General features: G+C 38.4%; 1 protein-coding gene across 1 annotated transcript in view; it reads right to left on the reverse strand.

The window, feature by feature from the left end:
- Positions 1–14,940: 14,940 nt before the first annotated feature.
- The window catches only part of ERCC8 (ERCC excision repair 8, CSA ubiquitin ligase complex subunit), a 53,228-nt gene continuing 44,123 nt past the window's right edge, over positions 14,941–24,045 (reverse strand). Inside the window, 3 exon segments of the mRNA XM_032144759.2 lie at positions 14,941–16,951; positions 21,543–21,667; positions 23,227–23,327. Of these exon segments, the coding sequence (XP_032000650.1) occupies positions 15,233–16,951; positions 21,543–21,667; positions 23,227–23,327 (1,945 nt within the window). The 3' untranslated portion in view covers positions 14,941–15,232.

Genomic DNA, 24,045 nt, shown 5'->3' on the forward strand with positions numbered 1-24,045 from the left:
TTTTTTGGCTGCATAAATGTCTTCTTTTGAGAAGTGTCTGTTCATATCCTTTGCCCACTTTTTGATGGGGTTGTTTTTTTCTTGTAAATTTGTTTGAGTTCTTTGTAGATTCTGGGTATTAGCCCTTTGTCAGATGAGTAGATTGCAAAAATTTTCTCCCATTCTGTAGGTTGCCTGTTCACTCTGATGGCAGTTTCTTTTGCTGTGCAGAAGCTCTTTAGTTTAATTAGATCCCATTTGCCAATTTTGGCTTTTGCTGCCATTGCTATTGGTGTTTTAGACATGAAGTCCTTGCCCATGCCTATGTCCTGAATGGTATTGCCTAGGTTTTCTTCTGGGGTTTTTATGGTTTTAGATCTAACATTTAAGTCTTTAATGCATCTTGAATTAATTTTTGTATAAGGTGTAAGGAAGGGATCCAGTTTCAGCTTTCTACATATGGCTAGCCAGTTTTCCCAGCACCATCTTTTAAATAGAGAATCCTTTCCCCATTGCTTGTTTTTGTCAGATTTGTCAAAGATTAGATGGTTGTAGATATGCGGCATTATTTCTGAGGGCTCTGTTCTGTTCCATTGGTCTATATCACTGTTTTGGTACCAGTATCATGCTGTTTTGGTTACTGTAGCCTTGTAGTATAGTTTGAAGTCAGGTAGCATAATGCCTCCAGCTTTGTTCTTTTGGCTTAGGATTGACTTGGCAATGTGGGCTCTTTTTTGGTTCCACATGGACTTTAAAGTAGTTTTTTCCAATTCTGTGAAGAAACTCATTGGTAGCTTGATGGGGATGGCATTGAATCTATAAATTACCTTGGGCAGTATGGCCATTTTCACAATATTGATTCTTCCTACCCATGAGCATGGAATGTTTTTCCATTTGTCTGTATCCTCTTTTATTTCACTGAGCAGTGTTTTGCAGTTCTCCTTGAAGAGGTCCTTCACATCCCTTGTAAGTTGGATTCCTAGGTGTTTTATTCTCTTTGAAGCAATTGTGAATGAGATTTCACTCATGATTTGGCTCTCTGTTATTGGTGTATAAGAATGCTTGTGATTTTTGCACATTGATTTTGTATTGTGAGACTTTGCTGAAGTTGCCTATCAGCTTAAGGAGATTTTGGGCAGAGACAATGGGGTTTTCTAGATATACAATCATGCCATCTGCAAACAGGGACAATTTGACTTCCTCTTTTCCTAATTGAATTCCCTTTATTTCCTTCTCCTGCCTGATTGCCCTGGCCAGAACTTCCAACACTATGTTGAATAGGAGTGGTGAGAAAAGGCATCCCTGTCTTGTGCCAATTTTCAAAGGGAATGCTTCCAGTTTTTGCCCATTCAGTATGATATTGGCTGTGGGTTTGTCATAGATAGCTCTTATTATTTTGAGATACATCCCATCAATACCTAATTTATTGAGAGTTTTTAGCATGAAGGTTGTTGAATTTTGTCAAAGGCCTTTTCTGCATCTATTGAGATAATCATGTGGTTGTCTTTGGTTCTGTTTATATGCTGGATTACTTTTATTGATTTGCGTATGTTGAACCAGCCTTGCATCCCAGGGATGAAGCCCACTTGATCATGGTGGATAAGCTTTTTGATGTGCTGCTGGATTCGGTTTGCCAGTATTTTATTGAGGATTTTTGCATTGATGTTCATCAGGGATATTGGTCTAAAATTCTCATTTTTGATTGTGTCTCTGCCAGGCTTTGGTATCAGGATGATGCTGGCCTCATCACATGTGTTAGGGAGGATTCCCTCTTTTTCTATTGATTGGAATAGTTTCAGAAGGAATGGTACCAGCTCCTCCTTGTACCTCTTGTAGAATTTGGCTGTGAATCCATCTGGTCCTGGACTTTTTTTGGTTGGTAAGCTATTAATTACTGCCTCAACTTCAGAGCCTGTTATTGGTCTATTCAGAGATTCAACTTCTCCCTGGTTTAGTCTTGGCAGGGTGTATGTGTCAAGGAATTTATCCATTTCTTCTAGATTTTCTAGTTTATTTGCGTAGAGGTGTTTATAGTATTCTCTGATGGTAGTTTGTATTTCTGTGGGATCGGTGGTGATATCCCCTTTATCATTTTTTATTGCAGCTATTTGATTCTTCTCTCTTTACTTCTTTATTAGTCTTGCTAGCAGTCTATCAATTTTGTTGATCTTTTCAAAGAACCAGCTCCTGGATTCATTGATTTTTTGAAGGGTTTTTTGTGTCTCTATTTCCTTCAGTTCTGCTCTGATCTTAGTTATTTCTTGCCTTCTGCTACCTTTTGAATGTGATTGCTCTTGCTTCTCTAGTTCTTTTAATTGTGATGTTAGGGTGTCAATTTTGGATCTTTCCTGCTTTCTCTTGTGGGCATTTAGTGGTATAAATTTCCCTCTACACACTGCTTTGAATGTGTCCCAGAGATTCTGGTATGTTGTGTCTTTGTTCTCGTTGGTTTCGAAGAACATCTTTATTTCTGCCTTCATTTCGTTATGTACCCAGTAGTCATTCAGGAGCAGGTTGTTCAGTTTTCATGTAGTTGGGCGGTTTTGAGTGAGTTTCTTAATCCTGAGTTCTAGTTTGATTGCACTGTGGTCTGAAGGACAGTTTGTTATAATTTGTTCTTTTACATTTGCTGAGGAGTGCTTTACTTCCAACTATGTGGTCAATTTTGGAATAGGTGTCGTGTGGTCCTGAAAAGAATGTATATTCTCTTGATTTGGGGTGGAGAGTTCTGTAGATGTCTATTAGGTCCACTTGGTGCAGAGCCAAGTTCAATTCCTGGATAGCCTTGTTAACTTTCTGTCTCGTTGATGTGTCTAATGTTGACAGTGGGGTGTTAAAGTCTCCCATTATTATTGTGTGGGGGTCTAAGTCTCTTTATAGGTCTCTAAGGACTTGCTTCATGAATCTGGGTGCTCCTGTATTAGGTGCATATATATTTGGGATAGTTAGCTCTTCTTGTTGAATTGATCCCTTTACCATTATGTAATGGCCTTCTTTGTCTCTTTTGATCTTTGCTGGTTTAAAGTCTGTTTTATCAGAGACTAGGATTGCAACCCCTACCTTTTTTTGTTTTTCATTTGCTTGGTAGATCTTCCTCCATCCCTTTATTTTGAGCCTATGTGTGTCTCTGCAAGTGAGATGGGTTTCCTGAGTACAGCACACTGATGGGTCTTGACTCTATTCAATTTGCCAGTCTGTGTCTTTTAATTGGAGCATTTAGCCCATTTACATTTAAGGTTAATATTGTTATGTGTGAATTTGATCCTGTCATTATGATGTTAGCTGGTTATTCTGTTCGTTAGTTGATGCAGTTTCTTCCTAGCCTCAACGGTCTTTACAATTTGGCATGTTTTTGCAGTGGCTGGTACCGGTTGTTCCTTTCCATGTTTAGTGCTTCCTTCAGGAGCTCTTTTAGGGCAGGCCTGGTGGTGACAAAATCTCTGAGCATTTGCTTGTCTGTTAAGTATTTTATTTCTCCTTCACTTATGAAGTTTAGTTTGGCTGGATATGAAATTCTGGGTTGAAAATTCTTCTCTTTAAGAATGTTGAATATTGGCCCCCACTCTCTTCTGGCTTGTAGAGTTTCTTCTGAGAGATCCGCTTTTAGTCTGATGGGCTTCCCTTTGCGGGTAACCCGACCTTTCTCTCCGGCTGCCCTTAACATTTTTTCCTTCATTTCAACTTTGGTGAATCTGATAATCATGTGTCTTGGAGTTGCTATTCTCGAGGAGTATCTTTGTGGCGTTCTCTGTATTTCCTGAATTTGAATGTTGGCCTGACTTGCTAGATTGGGGAAGTTCTCCTGGATAATATCCTGCAGAGTGTTTTCCAACTTGATTCCATTCTCCCCGTCACTTTCAGGTACACCAATCAGACGTAGATTTGGTCTTCTCACATAGTCCCATATTTCTTGGAGGCTTCGTTCATTTTATTCTTTTTTCTCTAAACTTCTCTTCTCACTTCATTTCATTCATTTGATCTTCCATCACTGATACCCTTTCTTCCAGTTGATCAAATTGGCTACTGAGGCTTGTGCATTCGTCATGTAGTTCTTGTGCCACGGTTTTCAGCTCCATCAGGTCCTTTAAGGACTTCTCTGCATTGGTATTCTAGTTAGCCATTCGTGTAATTTTTTTTCAAGGTTTTTAACTTCTTTGCCATGGGTTCGAACTTCCTCCTTTAGCTCAGAGTAGTTTGATCGTCTGAAGTCTTCTTCTCTCAACTTGTCGAAGTCATTCTCCGTCCAGCTTTGTTCTGTTTCTGGTCAGGAGCTGTGTTCCTTTGGAGGAGGAGAGGTGCTCTGATTTTTAGAGTTTCCAGTTTTTCTGCTCTGTTTTTTCCCCATCTTTGTGGTTTTATCTACCTTTGGTTTTTGATGATGGTGACGTACAGATGGGGTTTTGGTGTGGATGTCCTTTCTGCTTATTAGTTTTCCTTCTAACAGTCAGGACCCTCAGCTGCAGGTGTGTTGGAGTTTGCTGGAGGTCCACTCCAGACCATGTTTGCCTGGGTATCAGCAGCAGAGTCTGCAGAACAGCGGATATTGGTGAACAGCAAATGTTGCTGCCTGATCGTTCCTCTGGGAGTTTTGTCTCAGAGGAGTACCCCACCATGTCAGGTGTCAGTCTTCCTCTACTCGGGGGTGCCTACCAGTTAGGCTACTTGGGGGTCAGGGACCCACTTGAGGAGGCAGTCTGTCCATTCTCAGATCTCCAGCTGCGTGCTGGGAGAACCACTACTCTCTTCAAAGCTGTCAGACAGGGACATTTAAGTCTGCAGAGGTTTCTGCTGCCTTTTGTTTGGCTATGCCCTGCCCCCAGAGGTGAAGTCTACAGCGCCGGCAGGCCTCCTTGGGCTGTGGTGGGCTCAACCCAGTTTGAGCTTCCCGGCCACTTTGTTTACCTACTCAAGCCTCGGCAATGGCGGGTGCCCCTCCCCAGCTTGGCTGCCTCGTTGCAGTTTGATCTCAGACTTCTGCACTAGCAATGAGCGAGCCTCCGTGGGCGTGGGACCCTCTGAGCCAGGCGTGGGATATAATTTCCTGGTGTGCTGTTTGCTAAGACCGTTGGAAAAGCGCAGTATTAGGGTGGGAGTGACCTGATTTTCCAGGTGCCGTCTGTCACCCCTTTCTTTGACTAGGAAAGGGAATTCCCTGACCTCTTGCGCTTCCCAGGTGAGGCGATAACTCGCCCTGCTTTGGCTCACGCTCAGAGAGCTGCACTCACTGTCCTGCATCCACTGTCCAACACTCCCCAGTGAGATGAACCCGGTACCTCAGTTGGAAATGCAGAAATCACCTGTCTTCTGCGTCACTCACGCTGGGAGCTGTAGACTGGAGCTGTTCCTATTTGGCCATCTTGGCTCCACCCAATTGTTTGTATTTTTAGTAGACTTGGGGTTTCACCATGTTAGCCAGGATGATCTCGATCTCCTGACCTTGTGATCTGCCTGCCTAGGCCTCCCAGAGTGCTGGGATTACGCGTGAGCCACCGTGCCCGGCTTAGAAACATTTTTTAATGGTAACCCCTACTGCATGTCTGAGAATGTTCATTTTCCTTTTGATGAATATGATAACTTTGAATCTTACAATTCAAACAATGAAAACAGTAGAAAAAGTTAAGTGTTCCCAGTAAATTTCCCAAGTATCAACTAGAAGAGTTGGAAAACAATATATTAATTTAGGCATTCTTTATTGTTAAACAGATTACATTATTAAATGTAATGTCGGCTATACTCCAAATGTCCAGATACAAAACTACTATTATTATTATTTGAGATGGAGTCTCGCTCTGTCACCCAGGCTGGAGTGCAGTGGCATGATCTCGGCTCACTGCAGTCTCTGCCCCCCGGGTTCAAGTGAGTCTTCTGCCTCAGCCTCCTGAGTAGCTGTGACTACAGGTGCGTGCCACTGGTGGATTTTTGTATTTTTAGTAGAGATGGGGTTTCACCATATTGGCTAGGCTGGTCTTGAACTCCAGACCTTGTGATCTGCCAGCCTTTGGCCTCCCAAAGTGCTGGGATTACAGGCATGAGCCACCACTCTCGGCCACAAAACTATTATTAAACCTCACCTAACTACTCACTGATTTCTAGCCACAGTACACTTATTTGCAACAGTTGTATACTGACGTCTGTTCATTTAGTCTTTCATCCAAACATTTACTGAATTTCCTGTCTTTTTGGGTTTTCAATTTAACTATTAAATTAGGTTATTCAGTGAGAGTTTATTAAAAGACATCTTGTCATTGGGGGTTAGCTGACTCTTCTTCCCTACTCTGTCTCTAGAAGTCTTTAACTTTGCCTTTGATAGCTACCAAAAATAGCCCTGAGAAAACACACACACACACACACACACACACACACACACACACACACACACGTCTCTAGGTGGATAAGCCACACAAGGGCCATGCTTCCTAATCCTACTATGGAAGCCCAGTGTGTAACCTATTAAAAATTTTAATTTCAGTTGAAAACTCAAGAGAAAAGCAAAATTATACTTCATTATAAATTATTTTTGTATGGTCAGCAAAGTAACAAAAATAAATGAAAATCATAATCAGTTGCATACAAATTATTTCACTTTTCAGTGAAACAATGATATATGAATGCATTACAGTATTTTAGAAATACATTTTGTTGCCAAAACAATCACAAATAAAATATTACACTGGTAGTATGATAAAGCGGCAGTAAAAATGTTGTAGATGGATGTGGTACACATTACCATTTGAGACCCACTGATCAAGTGTTACTACTATTATTTCAGTTTTCTCTACAACATCTCCTCCTAGTGGGCATGCAGTCTGTGCTTGAACATAATCATCTATGTCTCACCAGGTTGTCAGTTCTACTAATAGATAGTGTCAATGTTATAGAAATAATGAAGCATGAGTTTAGAGGGGACCTAGTTATGAGTTTAGAGAAGGAATAGAAACAAACTTAACATCTACAAGGATATTTCTTGATAACTTTCAAATTTCTGACTGGTAAGTAGTGGCAAGTCTCAGGTTGTTTGTCAGCAAGTGATTATACATTGACACAAGTGGTATGTAAAACAGTTATGTATTGTGTGAATGTCAAAACAAAGTAAGATTCTTAGTGAGAGGTTAGGTTTAAACTGGAATAAACCTGCCCTATAGATCTCAGGCAGGAAAAAGTAATTAGGAGTTATAGATAGGCTTGTCTTGACCAGACCAGCTTTTAGAAAGTAGGGTCAAAAGGAAGCCAGATTCCTCAAAATATAATAAAAGTCTGCCAATTAAATAAAAGGATTTATAGTTAAAGACCATAAGTCCTGTCCCTATCATCCAGTGTTCTTCCTTTCTTTAGATAGAATTAAATTCATCTTCTACTTTGGATATCAGGAGAAACACCCCTAAGGGATTATATCCTGGTTGATGGGGAGGTAACTCTCATCTGAAGAATGCATTTGAAAGGAAACCTAAGAATAACTTTGATTAGACAATTCTGATATTTGGAAATATCATAAGCTTGTCCCAGATCATAAGTATAATAAATGGCAGAACTGGGATTCAAACCCAGTTTCCTGAAGCTAAAGACTAAGCATGTGGGCTGGGGGAGGTAGCTCACGAATGTAATCCCAGCACTTTGGGAGGCCAAGGCGGGTGGATCACAAGGTCGGGAGATCAAGACCATCCTGTGAATGGTGAAACCCCGTCTCTACTAAAAATACAAAAAATTAGCCGGGTGTGGTGGTGGGCACCTGTAGTCCCAGCTACTTGGGAGGCTGAGGCAGGAGAATGGCGTGCACCCAGGAGGCGGAGCTTGCAGTGAGCTGAGATCGTGCTACTGCACTCCAGCCTGGGTGACAGAGCAAGACTCCTTCTCAAAAAAAAAAAAAAAAGACAAAGTATGTGTATGTATATGTGTGTGTGTGTGTTTCTGTTTTCTAGTGTGGTATACTGCCTCCTTGGGAAATAAATATCAAATAAATATACTTATTTTATAGTTGGGATAAAAGCACTTTTAAACATGACTTAAATTATAAACATACATGTAAGGAATAGGATCTTCTGGACAGACTATTCTACTGGGATCCGCATCATGATCACATTCATGTTCTACCTATATTCACAGGAATGTTTCAAGCTAAAATTTTATGGAAATAACCTTAGCACATACCATTTTATATTAATATGAGAATGACTGCTATCTTAAAATATATGAACATGACATTTTAAAAGGTAAGGTTTTATAGTTCTAAAACAAATACAAAAGTCAACTTGATATTTGTATATCTGTGTGATTTTCTAACTTGTTTTGCTTAATTTCTCATATACAAAAGTTTGTTTACACAAAGAGTTCAAACTGTTACTATAATGACATAACAAGGAAATAAATCATCAGTCACATATTATCTTTTTTTTTCCTTTGAGTCAAGGTCTCACTCTGTCACTCAGGCTGGAGTATAGTGGTACAATTGTGGCTCACTGTAGCCTTGAACTCTTGGGCTCAAGTGATCCTCCCACCTCACCCTCTTAAGTAGCTGGAACTATAAGTGTAAGCCACCAAACCTGGCTAATTTTGTTTATTTTTTGTAGAGATGGGGTCTTTCTATGTTGCCTAGGCTGGTCTTGAACTCCTGGACTCAAGAGATTCTCCCACCTCAGCCTCTCAAAGTGCTGGGATTACAGATGTGAGCCACCACACCTGGCCACATATTATCTTTATGAATTAAACAATTTAGTATTCTTCTAACATCCTTTTCTGTACATAAGTCACTATAGATTTACTTTTCATTTATTTTTACTGTTTTCATTTGGTAAATAAAATGTTATACTTCCTAATATGGCTTACAGTGTTATAACTTGGGTTTAACGTATACAGCAATTCCCAAAGAGCAGGACACAATAATTACATAATGAAATGTAAAATAAATGGCTAAACCTAATTATTTGACCATATTAAGCTTTATACAGAAGAATATTCTGACATCAAAAGCAGCTGTATGCTAAAGTTAATCAGGCCACAATAAACCAAATTAGACATGATAAAATCTGGAAGTATGCATATGGCATTGGCTAGCTAATTAAAAGATTTATCAAAAGGTATTTTTTTCTCTTTCTTTGGATTAAAGACAAAAGAAAATAATTCACAGGTTTACACTGCAGTAAACCCTAGCAGTTGAAAATTCAGGTATGAAATATATATTGTCAATAGCTGTGAGATGCTATCAACTACCTCTATACAAATTATATTTTCATGTGGTTTTTGACATAGTTCTTTTTTCATAAAGGAACTAAACACAGTATATGAAAAATGTTTTTTGAATGTCAAACGTGCTCTATCAATAACTTTTCCTTCACCTCCATATAAGATGCTTTTACTGTGACTTGGTTAAGATTACCTTAAGGTATTTCTAACTACATTATTTATATTTCCAAATTAAAAAAATATATATACATTGTTTTTAGACTTTTTCTATTGTAGAAATTAAGATAAATGAGGATGATTATTAGGAGAATAAACCTTGGCGGGAGAGAAACCACCTTTAAACAGCCTATATCTTCCTACTGCTTGATGTAAAAGTTAAAAAAAAAAAAAACAGAGGCTATTACTTTAGGTTAGGGACAATGGTCTTTTTCATCTTTGTTTACCTACTGCATTTTTAAGGTCTTTATTTACACTGTCATGCTTATACTGATTTATGTTCTACGAAAGGCACTGTCAGACTGCTGGTAGGAGTGTAAACTGGTGAAATTTGACATGAGAACAAAGTCTTAAAAATGTTGGCTGGCAGTGTTGGCTTATGCCTGTAATCCCAGCACTTTGGGAGGCCAAGGCAGGTGGATTACTTGAGGTCAGGAGTTGAAGACCGGCCTGACCAACATGGTGAGACCATGTCTCTACTAAAAATACAAAAATTAGACAGGTGTGGTGGCGGGCACCTGTAATCCCAGCTACTTGGGAGGCTGAGGCAGGATAATTGCTTGAACCCAGGAGGCAAAAGTTGCAGTGAGCCGAGATCATGCCACTGCACTCCAGGCTGGGCGACAGAGTGAGACTCCATCTCAAAAAATAAAAATAAAAAAAAGAAAAGAAAAGAAAAGAAAAGAAAAAAAGCGATATATAATAATTTAAGAGATAATTCCACTTTTAGGAACCTATCTGAAGACAAAGTCAGAAATATTAACAATTTTTGAACAGATATTTACCTTGATGTTTATAATAATCAACAGAAATGCCTCCAAGTAGGTAAATATTTAAATTGTTTTATCAATGACAGAATATCATTAGAAATGTTTACATAGTTATTAATGACATGAAAAAAGGCTTATTGTACAATGTTGATGAGAAAAGTGAGATACCAAGTTGAATGTCCAACCATGATATGAACTATGTTAAAACACATATGCATAGGAAAAAACAGTTATGAAACAAATCAAAATGTTAATGTTGATTAATTTGACTTGAGGAATTTTATGTTCTTCTTTTGATATTTTTCTGAATTTTCCAAATGTATTAAAATAGTCAAATTATTTTTACAGAAATTACCAAGAAATGCTTTTTTGTTGTTGTTGTTTTGAGATGGGGTCTCACTACATTGCCCAAGCTGGTCTTGATTTCTGGGCTCAAGTGATCATCTTGCCTCAGTCTCCCAAGTACCTGGGACTATAGGTGCATGCCACTGGCAAGAAATGCTTTAAAAGCCTCTCTCACATAAAGTAACAAAACATTATTTCTTATTATTTAGAAGTCACTGTACAATTTGTGAAAATAATATTTACCTCATCATCATCAGGAACTGGTTCATATAAGGATGGAACCCAAGCCAGAATGTTGCAGTCTCTGCTACCACTATAAAGTTCCTATAACACAGAAGGCAAAGATGATATTGTGGATCAAGAGCTGATACCAAACTGAAATGAATTATATCATTTTTGAAATAATTAGGTCACAATAATTAGATTAATGCTATTTCTACTCCCTAAAGAAACTAGGCCAATGCTTTTTCCTTTCTTTGTTTCTTTGTTAGTAAAGCTTTGTTTTGTATTTAAAAATAGTATTAGGATTTGTCAGAGCTTACTAATGGTGTGAAAATTTTACAAACACACCCCAAATCCTAGCAGTTTTATCAGTTATAGTATCCATATATTTCTAATGTCAGAGAAAGAAAAAAATAGTTTGTCTTTCTGTGTCCAAATAACTGAGCTTCAATAAAGACTTCAGTGAAGAAACCATATGAGCTTCTACTAAAATAGGCCAAGTTCTCAAAAAGTTTTATTTCACTTACAGCTGCCTAACTGGCTGCAATTCAAAAGAAGAGCTTGAAGATGTATATCCCATGCCTGCTGAGAAGTTTACTTCATAAGGGGAAGCTTGGGGTGATGCACAGCCTACGTCAATGTCTATGGATATGCTGTCTGCTTATGGCTGAACAATGCTCATGCCCTCCCCAACAAAACCGAAGAAATATGTTATACTGGCTCTTTTCCTCTGCTGTTTAAAAAATACAATTTATTTTTATTATTGTACATCTCAAAAACAATATGAGGCACGGTATAATTGTTTTTTATTTAAGTAAGGATGTGGGAAAAGGGAAAATAAGATTATATAGTAATTTATAGAAAATGCAGATTTAAATAATTATTAGATATACATTATCAAATTTCCTAAATAAAACAAAATTTTGTTGACTGTATTACAAAATCTAGACTATATGGTTACACTAACTGTGGCTGATGCAAAGATATATATGTTTAGTGCCCTTGAGTAATTTTATTTCCCTGAGAAGGCCAGGTAATGCCCAAGATAACTTGGTCAGATAAGCTTATAGAGCAATTCACAATAAGTACTAACACACCCAGTGAAGACATAAAGGATATTCTGTAGATGTTCAAGAAAGAGATATTGAAAGCAGCAACATTTAAATTAGAATGACTAATAAAGAACACTTAGATAGAAGGATTTACATTAAGCCTTGAAGTGTCTGTGATAGATGGAGTTCATTTGGACAATTAGATTTTCTTAAAAAATAATCTCAAAATGTAAGTTACAAGTGCAGTCCAAAAGACTTTTTTTCCTCCTGAATCATATGAGAGTAAGTTGCCAACATTAGGCCTTATTACTGTTGAATAATTCAGTGTATTTTTCCTGTGAACAAGGGTACTTTCTCTTATAGTTACAAAGTAACCAACAAAATCAGAAAATTCATATTATTACCACCATCTAAAGACCACATTCACATTTCATTATTTGTTCCAATACTGTCCTTTATAGCAAAAGGGACCAGTTAAAAATCACATGCTGCACTTAGTTGTCAAGTCTCTTTAGTTTTCAAGCTGGAACAGTTCTTCAGTCTCTTTGGCTTTTCTGACCTTGACAATTTTGAAGATACACAGCAGTTACTTTGTAGAATGTCCTTCACATTTGGCTCGTCTTATGTTTCCTCATGATTAAATTTGAGTGATCCAGTGTGGCCAGGAATATCACAGAAGTGATGTCCCATAACTGGGATGCTAACTTAGATTATTTGATGAAGGTGATGTGTGCCAGGCTCCTTCAGGGTAAAATTAATCTTTTTAGTTTGTACTTCATATTTTGTAGGGTGGATACATTGAGATTATGTAAATATCTCATTCCTCATCAAATTTTTAATTTGTTAATTTACTTACTTATCCCAGCATAGATTCATGAATTTCTATTCGGTTGCCCATGTTGGAGTGCAGTGGTGTGAACACGGCTCACTCAATCTCCTGGACTCAAGCAATCCTCTCGCTTCAGCCTCCTGCACAGCTGGGACTACAGGCATACACCACTACACCTGGCTGATTTTTTGATTTTTTTAAATACAGGGCTTCATTCTGTCACCTAGGCTGGCCTGGAACTCCTGGGCTCAAGAGATCCTTTCGGCCTCCCAAAGTGCTGGGATTACAGGCATGAGCCACTGTGTGCAGCCATTGGCACGATTTTAATCCATTCTAGGCGCACCTATTAGAGAAGCTCCAATTTGGTAGAAAAAAATAATTTGTGGTCAGAGTACCTGGGATGAAATTTCGGCTGTGTCTCTAAGTAACTTTGCACAAGAAAGGAGGGACAATGTTTTTAAGAATTTCTTTGAATGCAAAAATATGCTTTATCAATAACTATTTGCAGGTTAGGGGCAAGTCATATCACCTCTCTGGTGCTTTAGTTTTCTTCTACCAGAACACTAAAAATGTTTAACAAATGGTTATATACCTTCTTATTGACTAATAAAAAGAGATACTGGCTACAGGGTTGGAGTACGGTCTTGTAGGTCCCCTTTTAGTTGCTAGGTTAAGGTGACGTCTAAGAGGTCCCAGGGAAGGGGCTGAGGCTGGAGGTCGCTTGGGGGGCTTGGTGCAGCAGCTGTTTACCAGCCAGTAGGATACATAAATATTTAAATATTTTAATAATGAATACTGCCATAATGGTATGTACTGGCTGAAAAATCAGGTCTATATATCTTACAGCAGAGTGTCAGGCATAAATTAGGCAATCAGTATTAATGAATGAATGAATAGGAGATTCAAAGTGATAGTCTCCTTGAGCTCTAATAATCCGTAATGTTCATTCTATCAGTATTTAACTGACATGAGTTTCATTTTCCTTACCTACAAAACAGGGAAAATACCAACTATCTTGCAATGTTATACTTATTTAAAGGAGTGCATGAGGTAATTTGTGCAAATGTTCTCTGAAAAAATGAAAAACGATCTGCTCCATTGGTGATGTGAAAAGGTCTGGATGTACAACAAACAAACAAAAGCCAGAGTATTTAAGAAATTATATAGGTTGTACTTCAAAACCTCCCTTTACTAGCCGTTGATAGAAAATAAGGAAGAATAGATCATCCACACATACATAAACCAACATATACAAATTATATTTTATGATTAAATGTCTATATTTCATTTCTTACCCAAAAGATTGTTTCAAGAAATTATTTTAATTCACCACAGATTTTCAATTGTTAAATAAATGAAGATCATATGCAAAAGAAACAGAATTTATACCAATCAAGTTGCACAGTATTATATTGATTCATTCATACATTGTATGCTATCTAACAATCTAGGCTGTGCTATTCTCTATTAAATAAATCCTACTACAAATGTGGATTAAAAGTATAACTCCTCAGAATGAAATCATAATTTATTCTTTTACATATAATTGGTCTGGCAAGCTAGCTAGCTGAACATTTTAAATTCCTGTATCATTCTTACCTGGAAATTTGACTGAAATACACAGCAGTCAACAGTTTTATAATGTCCCTTAAGCATAGTTATCTGTTCTCCTGAGTAAACTGTATAAACAGCAATGGTGCTACCATATGGTACAAAAACAAATTCTGAACTGCAGCCACAGGAGACAGTGAATTTCAATCCTTTTTTACTGTTATTACAAACTTTTCCATAGTTCACCTGTAGGATTAAAATAATAAGGTTACTAATCTCTTAAATCTGAATTTAAAAGAACAAAGACTAGGAGAATTACTTAAAATATTATGCTATAAAAAGGGCTCTTTTAAATTTAAGGAAAATGTTCAACGTTGACAGAACAAGGGCCAATGACATGAATGTACATTTAACAAAAGAGGAAATACAAATAGTAAAAAACCACAGGGGTAAATGTTTACTTTTCAATCTTAATAGAAGTAAGATACAGACTTCAACCTTGAAGAATCATTTTAGACCATTTAGCAAAAAATTTAAAAAACGTAAGACATTAAATAGTGATACAAGTGAGGTAAACATGTTGGTGGCAGTGTAATTTGGCTATTCTTTCTAAAAGGGCAAATGGTTTATTAATGCAACCATTCTTTTCAAAAGAATAATATTGCTTTTTGGGGGGTATATTATATACCCCAAAAAACATTCTTTTCAAAAGAATACCCCCCCAAGGATTTTTTGGGGGGGTAATACCCCCAAAAAACTATTCTTTTCGAAAGAATGGTATTTTTGGGAGGGGGGGTAATGATATTTTTGGGGGGGGGGCATATTCTTTTTTTTTTTTCCTGCTGATACTTTTTTATTTCTGTTATAAAACAGAGTAGGGGTTAAATAAAGGGTACTGGGTTTGTCAGCTCCAGCCTCTTGGGGCTCTTTTTCCTGGAGAGAGTGGAGAGAACAGTGGGAGCAAAAGACACATAGTTGGGGAAGGGTTCTTTTAAAAGCAGATGCTTCAGGGAGAACCAAACTATTTCACTGGTAATCTCCCGTCCCACTGGAACTGGTGCTTGGATCGGAAGGGAAGTGAGATCAGTCAATTAGTCACCAACACTGCCATCAGCATTGCCAGAGAGGTGGAGGGCAGACATCATGGAATCAGACAGCTCCCTGGGGATTTTATCTGCACGTTTCTGCAAATTCTTATTCTTCAGGGAGGATGCCAGAGCCTGGCCCTGTTGTAGGGGGTCCATCTCCATGATCCTCTGCAGTACTGGGCAGCAGTCCACTGGACACACATCCACCTTACTGTTTTTTTTAGGGTGGTGGTCTACATTGAGTTTAGCCCACCCCATCTGATGACGATTCGGATTGGTGCAATAACCAGTGAGATCTCCAATCTTATACATGGTAGCTTTATTTTCAATGGCATCTGCTATTTTCATCATCGGAGAATGGAGCAACTTGATCTCCATTTTGAGTGGGTCTGTGTCACCCAACAGCTCATCAGATTCTCCAGTGGCCAAGCATTCCATGGTGTCTTCATTGACCTGCTCGGTATCCTCGATGTCGAAGACCTTGGTCATTTCCTTAATGATCTCAGCGCTGAGATGGGTGGGCAGAGTGTGAGTGGGTGGTGGTGGTCTATAGAAGCTGATCTTCCCGCTCACCCAGTCAGCTAAGACAGCTTTGGCTGCCTGCTCCTGACTGTGTAAGTCTCTCTTCTTCCCCAAATGGTGGGCCACTGCCGTCAGAAAGTGCTCAGTAGTCCGGTACCCAGAAAGAAGGTAATAGTTGGAAATCTCCTCCAGGTTGCAGCACTGCAAGATGGTCTCCACCAGGGTCATGGGGTCTGCCAGCCTCTAGATATGGATGCAGTTATGCAGGATGGTGCCCACCTCTGAGCTGGGCCCCGGAACAATGGCTGGAGCATCCAGCAGCCAGATGAACTTGTCCAGGTAGATCTCCTGCATGAGTTTCGTGACCCCAGGAATGGCTCCCACACTGCATGCATGGCTGCGCTTCAGGCTTTTAATCAGGCTGCTCTTCCCGTTATTGGGAAGGCCCCCAATGCCCATATGGATGGGGGTGCGCACTTCACCAAGGCAGCAATAGTTCCCCAGAACCCTCATGAGGCTTTCAGCTCCAAAGCTGACCCGATGCTGGGTCCTGGCCTTGAAAGCCACAGTTGGCAACTCATTCCGAAGGTAATTCAGCCACTTCACAACCTCCTTGGAGACCAGGTCAATCTTTTTCAAGACCAGGACCAGCTTCTCGTTGCCTTCTGCCCGTAGGACAGCCTCCTCCATCTGGAAGCAGCAGCAGCAGCAGCCTAATGGGTCTCTGGCATCCAGGATTTCCAGAATCACATCAGAGTATTCTACCACCTTACGGAACTCCTTGTAATAAGCCTTCATTGTGGCCTTGTCATCCAGCTGAGGAAACATATTTAATTCCTGCAAAACTTCCTCCTTACACTCAAACTCCTCCTGGCGTCTTAGGATATCCTCACAATAGCTCTTGATAGACCTGCGTTTTTGTCTTTCTTGCTCCTGGGCAGCTTGCTGCTTCTCCCTCATCTCCTCAACCCTCTTCTTTATTTCAGCCTCTCGACTGGCATGATCATTGGAGTGAACAAACTGAGAAGCAGAGGGCACTTTGGAGGTTGCTTTCTTTCCATTTTGTTTTGCAGGCTTCTTACAGCCCTTGGAACCTTTACTTGGCTTTTCATTTTTGTTTCTAAGTTTCATCATGATGACCAGCTTGAAAGCAGATAGGTTCAAATCCGCTTGCTCTCTTCCTACACTTCCGGCGGGGATCTGAGAAGAAAGAGTAACAGATGCTCTTGTGCTGCTAGGCTCCAGACTTCTGGCTTCCGGATGCCAGCCTGGCAGCACCCGACTCCACCCACTGTGCAGTCTCCATGAGGGGGCGGGGCTTCTCCCTTCTCTTTATAGTTAAACATTTTTTCATACACATAAAATTTACCACAATAACCATTTTTAATGGTACTCAATGGCATTAAGTGCGTTCATGTTGTTGTGCAACTCCCATCACTATCCCTCTCTAGAACTCTTTTCATCTTGCAAAATTTTATCCATTAAACAGCAAAGATATTCTTACCCCTTGACCTGGTAATTGCTCCTGGGAATTTATTTATTTATTTATTTATTTTTGAGACGGAGACTTGCTCTGTCGCCCAGGCTGGAGTGCAGTGGTGCAATCTCGGCTCACTGCAAGCTCCGCCTCCCGGGTTCACAGCATTCTCCTGCCTCAGCCTTCCGAGTAGCTGGGACTACAGGGGCCTGCCACCACACCCGGCTAATTTTTTGTATTTTTAGTAGACACGAGGTTTCACTGTGTTAGCCAGGACGGTCTCGATCTCCTGACCTCGTGATATGCCCTCCTTGGCCTCCCAAAGTGCTGGAATTACAGGTGTGAGCCACTGTGCCTGGCTGGGAATTTATCTTAAGGAAATAATTAAATAGCAAAAGCTATATGCCCAGAGGAATTCTATCCAGTATTATTTAGAATGGGGAAATAACTGAGAATAGGTATATATTCCTAATAATGTCACATTAACTTTATGATTTATATAAATCATAATTATGAAAATTATGCAGAAAACAGGGATAAAGGCTAAGTGTAAAAAAGCACAGACCATAAATAGTGTGTACACTGTAGTTTTACCATTATATAAATAATTATGTATTTGGGACAAAAATTAAAATTCTACGCTTGTACTCCAAAGGTGTAGTGTGCAGGCTCAGCAGTGTGAGCATCACCTGAAACAGTCAGACATGCAGACTTCCAGGCCCCACCCCAATCCTACCGAAAATAATCTTCATTTTAACAAGATCCCTAGGTAATCTGTATGCTCATGCAAATTTGAGAAGCTTTGGGCTAAATAAGTTGATGGGTTTACTTCCTGATAATAATTTTGATATGCTTGGGGTGAGTGTAAAACCAGTAACTAATCATTTGGGAATCATGATCATGCATATCAACCAAATCCACTGTCGTCAGGGCTAATACTGAAGTTTAAATAGTGATTTGTCGGCTGGGCACGGTGGCTCACGCCTGTAATCCCAGCAGTTTGGGAGGCTGAGGCAGGCAGATCACAAGATCAGGAGTTCAAGACCAGCCTGGCCAAGATGGTGAAATCCCATCTCTGCAAAAAACACAAAAATATTAGCCAGGCATGGTGGTGGGTGCCTGTAATCCCAGCTACTCAGGAGCTGAGATAGAGAATTGCTTGAACCTGGGAGGTGGAGGGTGCAGTGAGCCAAGATGGCGCCACTGCCCTTCAGCCTGGGCAACAAAGCGAGACTCCACCTCAAAAAAAAAAAAAAAAAAAGTGATTCACTTTTCCTCTATAGGTTAGATAAGTGTGTGTGTATGTGTATGTGTATATATACATAAATAAAAACACCTAGGTCAAAATGGATATATGCTAATAATCTATGGATACTATACTTGGCTTACTTTCCCTTTAGGCTAACTTGTGCCAGAAATGGGTACATGAATTTAGCTACCTCATGGCAGCAGCAGTATAGTGGGTTAAATATTAAACTCATTTCAGTGGACGTGGGTTTTAAAAACTCATCTTTTTTTTGCCCCTTATGAATAATGATTTAATGACCTCATTTCATTCTTCTTATCTGTTAAACGGAAATATCATTTACTTATAGAGTTATTTATTGTGAAAAAGCAAATGAAATAATCCATATGAGAGCACCTGGAACACAAAGGTATTCAGTAAGTTCCTAGATTAATTCCTATACATGTTTAAAAGTATAACATTCCCTCATTTGTGTCTTCTGATCCTACATGTGCAACAATTTGCACAATGATATGGGGGTGGGGTGACAAAGAAAAAATACAAAACAGTTTTCAACTAGTATTTCACTGGTCCCCCTGGAAAAATTATAAACTGCTAGACTGTGATGGCCTTATTCACATTTGTTTATCAGGACACCTAGTTATAAAACCTATGGTCTTTCCAGTATATCACATTCCTTCCCAAATATGAACTGGAAAGTGTTGAATGAGGTATGAATATTGAACCAGGGCATTAACTTTTGTCTTGTCCTTAGGGTTTCTTCCTCCAATCCATCCTGCAACTTAATGTCATATTAATATTTCTTTTTTTTTTGAGACGGAGTTTTTGCTCTTATTGCCCAGGCTGCAGTGCAATGGCATGCTCTCGGCTCACCGCAACCTCTGCCTCCTGGGTTCAAGCGATTCTCCTGCCTCAGCCCCCAAGTAGCTGGAATTATAGGCATGTGCTACCATGCCCGGCTAATTTTGTACTTTTAGTAGAGATGGGGTTTCTCCATGTTGGTCAGGCTGGTCTCGAACTCATATTAATATTTCTTTTTTGTTTGAGATGGAGTTTCACTCTCGTTGCCCAGGCTGGAGTGCAATGGCGCGATCTCGGCTCACTGCAACCTCCACCTCCCGGGTTCAAGCAATTCTCCTGCCTCAGCCTCCAGGGTAGCTGAGACTACAGGCGCCCACCACCTGGCTAATTTTTTGTATTTTTAGTAGAGATGGGGTTTCACCGTGTTAGCCAGGATCGTCTTGATCTCCTGACCTCGTGATCCACACACCTCGGCCTCCCAAAGTGCTGGGATTACAGGCGTGAACCACTGTACCTGGCCTGTCAACTTTAAAATAAAAAAAAGAAGTTAGTAAATGGCAGGACTGGTTCTATCTGATAGCTCTTTAAAAATCTGAAGACAGTGTTTCCCCTTAAAGTATCTTTTCTGGTATCAACTGTAAGTATTCTGTGTAGGTCAGTTTCTGGGATACCTTAGTCATCTGTGCATGAATTACTTTTACTTTGATCAAGTCCACTGTAAAATGTATTATCCATTTTCAACACATTATTTTAGATATGGACTTAATAGAAAAAATCCAGAGGGCATGAGACTCACCTTCAAGAAGGAAAGAAAAATGGAATAGAGCCACATGAACAATTTATATATACATTCAGTACCATTTATATTTATCACATTAAACTTTGACACACATGCCCAGCTACTCTTCCAGAGTGATCCTGTCACTTCTCCACTCACATGCCTTTAGTGGCTTTCCATCTCACCCAGAGAAAAGCCTGACCCCTTACAAAGGCTTGCAGGGCCCGTATCATCTGGCACCCTAGTTCCTTCTGTTCCTCATCTGTTATTCCCTTCATATTCCAATGCAAGAACCTCTTAGCTCTTCTTTGCCTATCCCAAGGAAGTTCTTGCCTCAGGGTCTTTGTACCTTTTTTCTTTCTCTGACTAGAATGATATCCCCCAGCAAACAACTGATGAGCCGCTTCCCCATTTCCTTCAGGCCAAATGTCACCTTAGTGAAGCCTACCCTGACTGCCCTTTGTGAACAGCAACTCCAACGTCCCAATATTTCCTGTGCTCCTTTCTTTGCTTGGCTTTTCTTCATAGTCCTTACCTAATCTAATATGTAATTTATCCATCTGTCCATCTATTAACTGATTGATGCCTTTCATACTCTTGCTGAAATGTAAGCTCCATGAGGACAGGACTTTTCTATGTTTTGCCCACTGCTGTCTAATACTGCCTGGCAAATTAAATGCTAATTATTATTAGCACAGTATCTGACATATAAGCTCTCAATAAATATTAGCTATTATCACCAAATTATAAGCTTTTAGTAGTTTATTCTGAAAATTATTAAACCATAGGCATACCTGATAAGACTATAACATACATAAAAACAAGTACTAGAAATTAATAGCCACATAAGAATATAGCACCTTCGAAATATATTTATTCCAGTAGTATTAAAGTACTACATATTCTGGTGCTATAAAATTCACTGTGAATTTTGTTTACAAGTCATATATAGCACAGGTTAAGTATCCCCATCCAAAATGATTTGGACTAGAAGTATTTTGGATTTTAGAATATTTGCTTTACTGGCTGAACACCCCTAATCTGAATATTCAAAATCTGAAATGTTCCAGTGAGCACTTCGTGTGTCATGCTGGCACTCAAAAAATTTCAGATTTTGGAACATTTCAGATTTCAGATTTTCAGATTAGGGATACTCAACCTATATAAAATTTGATTATTTAGCTTCATATCTTTAATTTATATCAGTAGTCCTCAGTCTTTTATTTTTCTCTACTATGCTTTGCACTCTCATTGAGAACAGTGGCTCAGTAGAACAGTGATTCTCTGCTAAGTAGGGGGAATGTGGTAGGTAGTGGGTAAGGGTGGGTTGTCTTGAGTTGAGAATTACTAGTCCACATAGTAGAAACACATTTTTAAAAAGAGCTGTGATTCAAAGGGAATAAATGAGTTAAATATATAAAAAAATCAAATGTATGTCACAGATCCATTTCTTAATTTATACCCAAATATATACTTAAAAATCTCTTACAAGTGTGTTTTCTCCATTGGAACTATTCCAGAGCCTCATTCGATTATCTGTACCAACAGTGAGGAGGTGAAGCCCATCACTTGTAAAACATAAGCCATTAACTTTCCCATTATGAGCAGTGTTTGCTGCAATGAAAAATATAGTTCGGTTTATCTGTTCTTGCATTCAGGACATATTTAATGTTTGATGATACAATTAAACATATTAAAGGACAACAACTTGAGTTACTTAAAAAGTGTAAGTAGATTATACTTAAAATTAACCAACCCTTCAGATTATTTGAATAGAATAAGCTATATAAATCAGAATCATAAAAATAGAGGAAAACAAAAAAAAGGGAAAAAATTTCTGCTGAACAAACTTTTTTTTCCAGCGAGGAAATTGTGCCATGAAATTCAATTAAGTGTGTAGCTTAAACATTAACATTTATTTATTTATTTATTTTTATTTATTTATTTATTTTTTTTGAGGCGGAGTCTCGCTCTGTCGCCCAGGCTGGAGTGCAGTGGCGCGATCTCGGCTCACTGCAAGCTCCGCCTCCCGGGTTCACGGCATTCTCCTGCCTCAGCCTCTCCAAGTAGCTGAGACTACAGGTGCCCGCCACCACACCCGGCTAATTTTTTGTATTTTTAGTAGAGACGGGGTTTCACCGTGGTCTCGATCTCCTGACCTCGTGATCCGCCCGCCTCGGCCTCCCAAAGTGCTGGGATTACAAGCGTGAGCCACCGCGCCCGGCCAACATTAACATTTAAAATTAAATGCCTTTCATCTCTCTTATATATTTTTATTGCTAACCTAAAAATCATTCTGTGGACTATTAAAATCAATAATTCTAGTGTTTTCCATTTAAAAAAAAACAGGGAAAGGATGACTGTTGTAGTCTCAAAATTTATATCACTTTCAAAATTAACAAGTTTGAGAAAGCATAATTCTAAAATAGCCTAATTAATTTAAAAACATATAAAACATGTTTTATATAGTTTACATGTTTCATAAGGTTTTTTTTAAAAAACTATATAAATTCTAATATATGAAATATATTAGAATGAACTATATAAAACCTGATTGTTTTATATAGTTTTTAAACTTTGTGATTGTTTTATATAGTTTTATGTAGAAACTATGTAGCTTCTACATAAAACTATAGTTGTTAAGAAATTACATAAAACAATTACAGGTTTTATATAGTTCATTCTAATATATTTCTGGTCCAGAATTAATTCTATATCAAAATTTCTACACAGGAATTAAATTCTATGGTAAAAATGCAGTTTAGGTACTTTGTCACATGGATTGCAGCTGATTCACATTTAACACAATTTTATGTTGATACAATGGCCACAAAATGTTACTATTTCTGTAATTTTGTGACTTTTTAAATGGCATTGAATTTCTATAGTTGGCCTCAATGGAGCAAAAACAAAATAAAGTAAAGCAAGTTAATTCAGAAAAATTTCTACTTTTGAAAATTTGGGGGCAAATGAAACTGCCATTTTTATTTGTATCTTAAAGAGAATCATAATTTAGTTTATGTAAATTAAAAAAGTGATATACGATGAATGCCGTTTAAAAAATCATAAAGTTTGCAATTTGTCAATATGCATTTATTATTTGGCTGCAATTAAAAATTTTCAATGTAAAAAAATACTATCATTGTCATATTTATTAATGCGTTCTTCCTCACCTGATTCAACAGCTTGTGACTTTTTCCCATTATGTTGATCAAGAGTAATCAAACATCCTGATGCTCTTCTCACATCCCATAATTTTACTCTACTGTCAGCACTGAGAAGAAATAAATGTTACATTGACATATGTAGCTAGGACAATGACTGTACCCCTCATCCACCTTTCTAATTTTATGGCACACAGAGGTCTCGTTATATAGGTACATATGTATTCATACATTAGGGTTGTTGAACTTTCGCCTTTTCAGCAAATATTCAATAGTCAACAGTAGCTCAAATAAGTGAGTAAATAGCAAAAAAAAAAAAAAAAAGTAACCTTTTCCAGATAACAAGAACAAAATTTTGCTGCTTTTTATATTGTTTTAAATTACATGAGCATCTTTTCTCCCAAGGACCAGAAAGGCTTGTAGCTTGTTCCTAGTAAGTTCCTTACCATACCTTTTCTACTGCTTGTTATCCAAATGCTATCAAGACAAGCAATTAACTAATTTCACTTTGCTCAAGAATCCATTTGATATGATTTGGGGTTTTTTTCCTTTTTATATAAAAAACGGTAAGAGTAAAGTGAATAATGAGGACAATTAATTTCCATTTGGTTTCCTATACTCAAATCAATCTTTGCCAGATATGTGAGGACTATATTTAATGTCTCCTAGAAATTAGACACTTACTTTCATTTTCTTTCAAGTAAGCAAAAAGAAGAAAGGCAAATCTATGATCAGACATCTATTTCAGCTTCTAGATTATTTCTAAAGAAAAATGCCTGGCAATCCAATGTGCTCCTAATCAGTTCAACTGATGCTATCATGTCCTCA

This window comes from Hylobates moloch, unplaced genomic scaffold (genome assembly GCF_009828535.3).
Source record: "Hylobates moloch isolate HMO894 unplaced genomic scaffold, HMol_V3 SCAFFOLD_23, whole genome shotgun sequence".
Lineage (NCBI taxonomy): Eukaryota > Metazoa > Chordata > Mammalia > Primates > Hylobatidae > Hylobates > Hylobates moloch.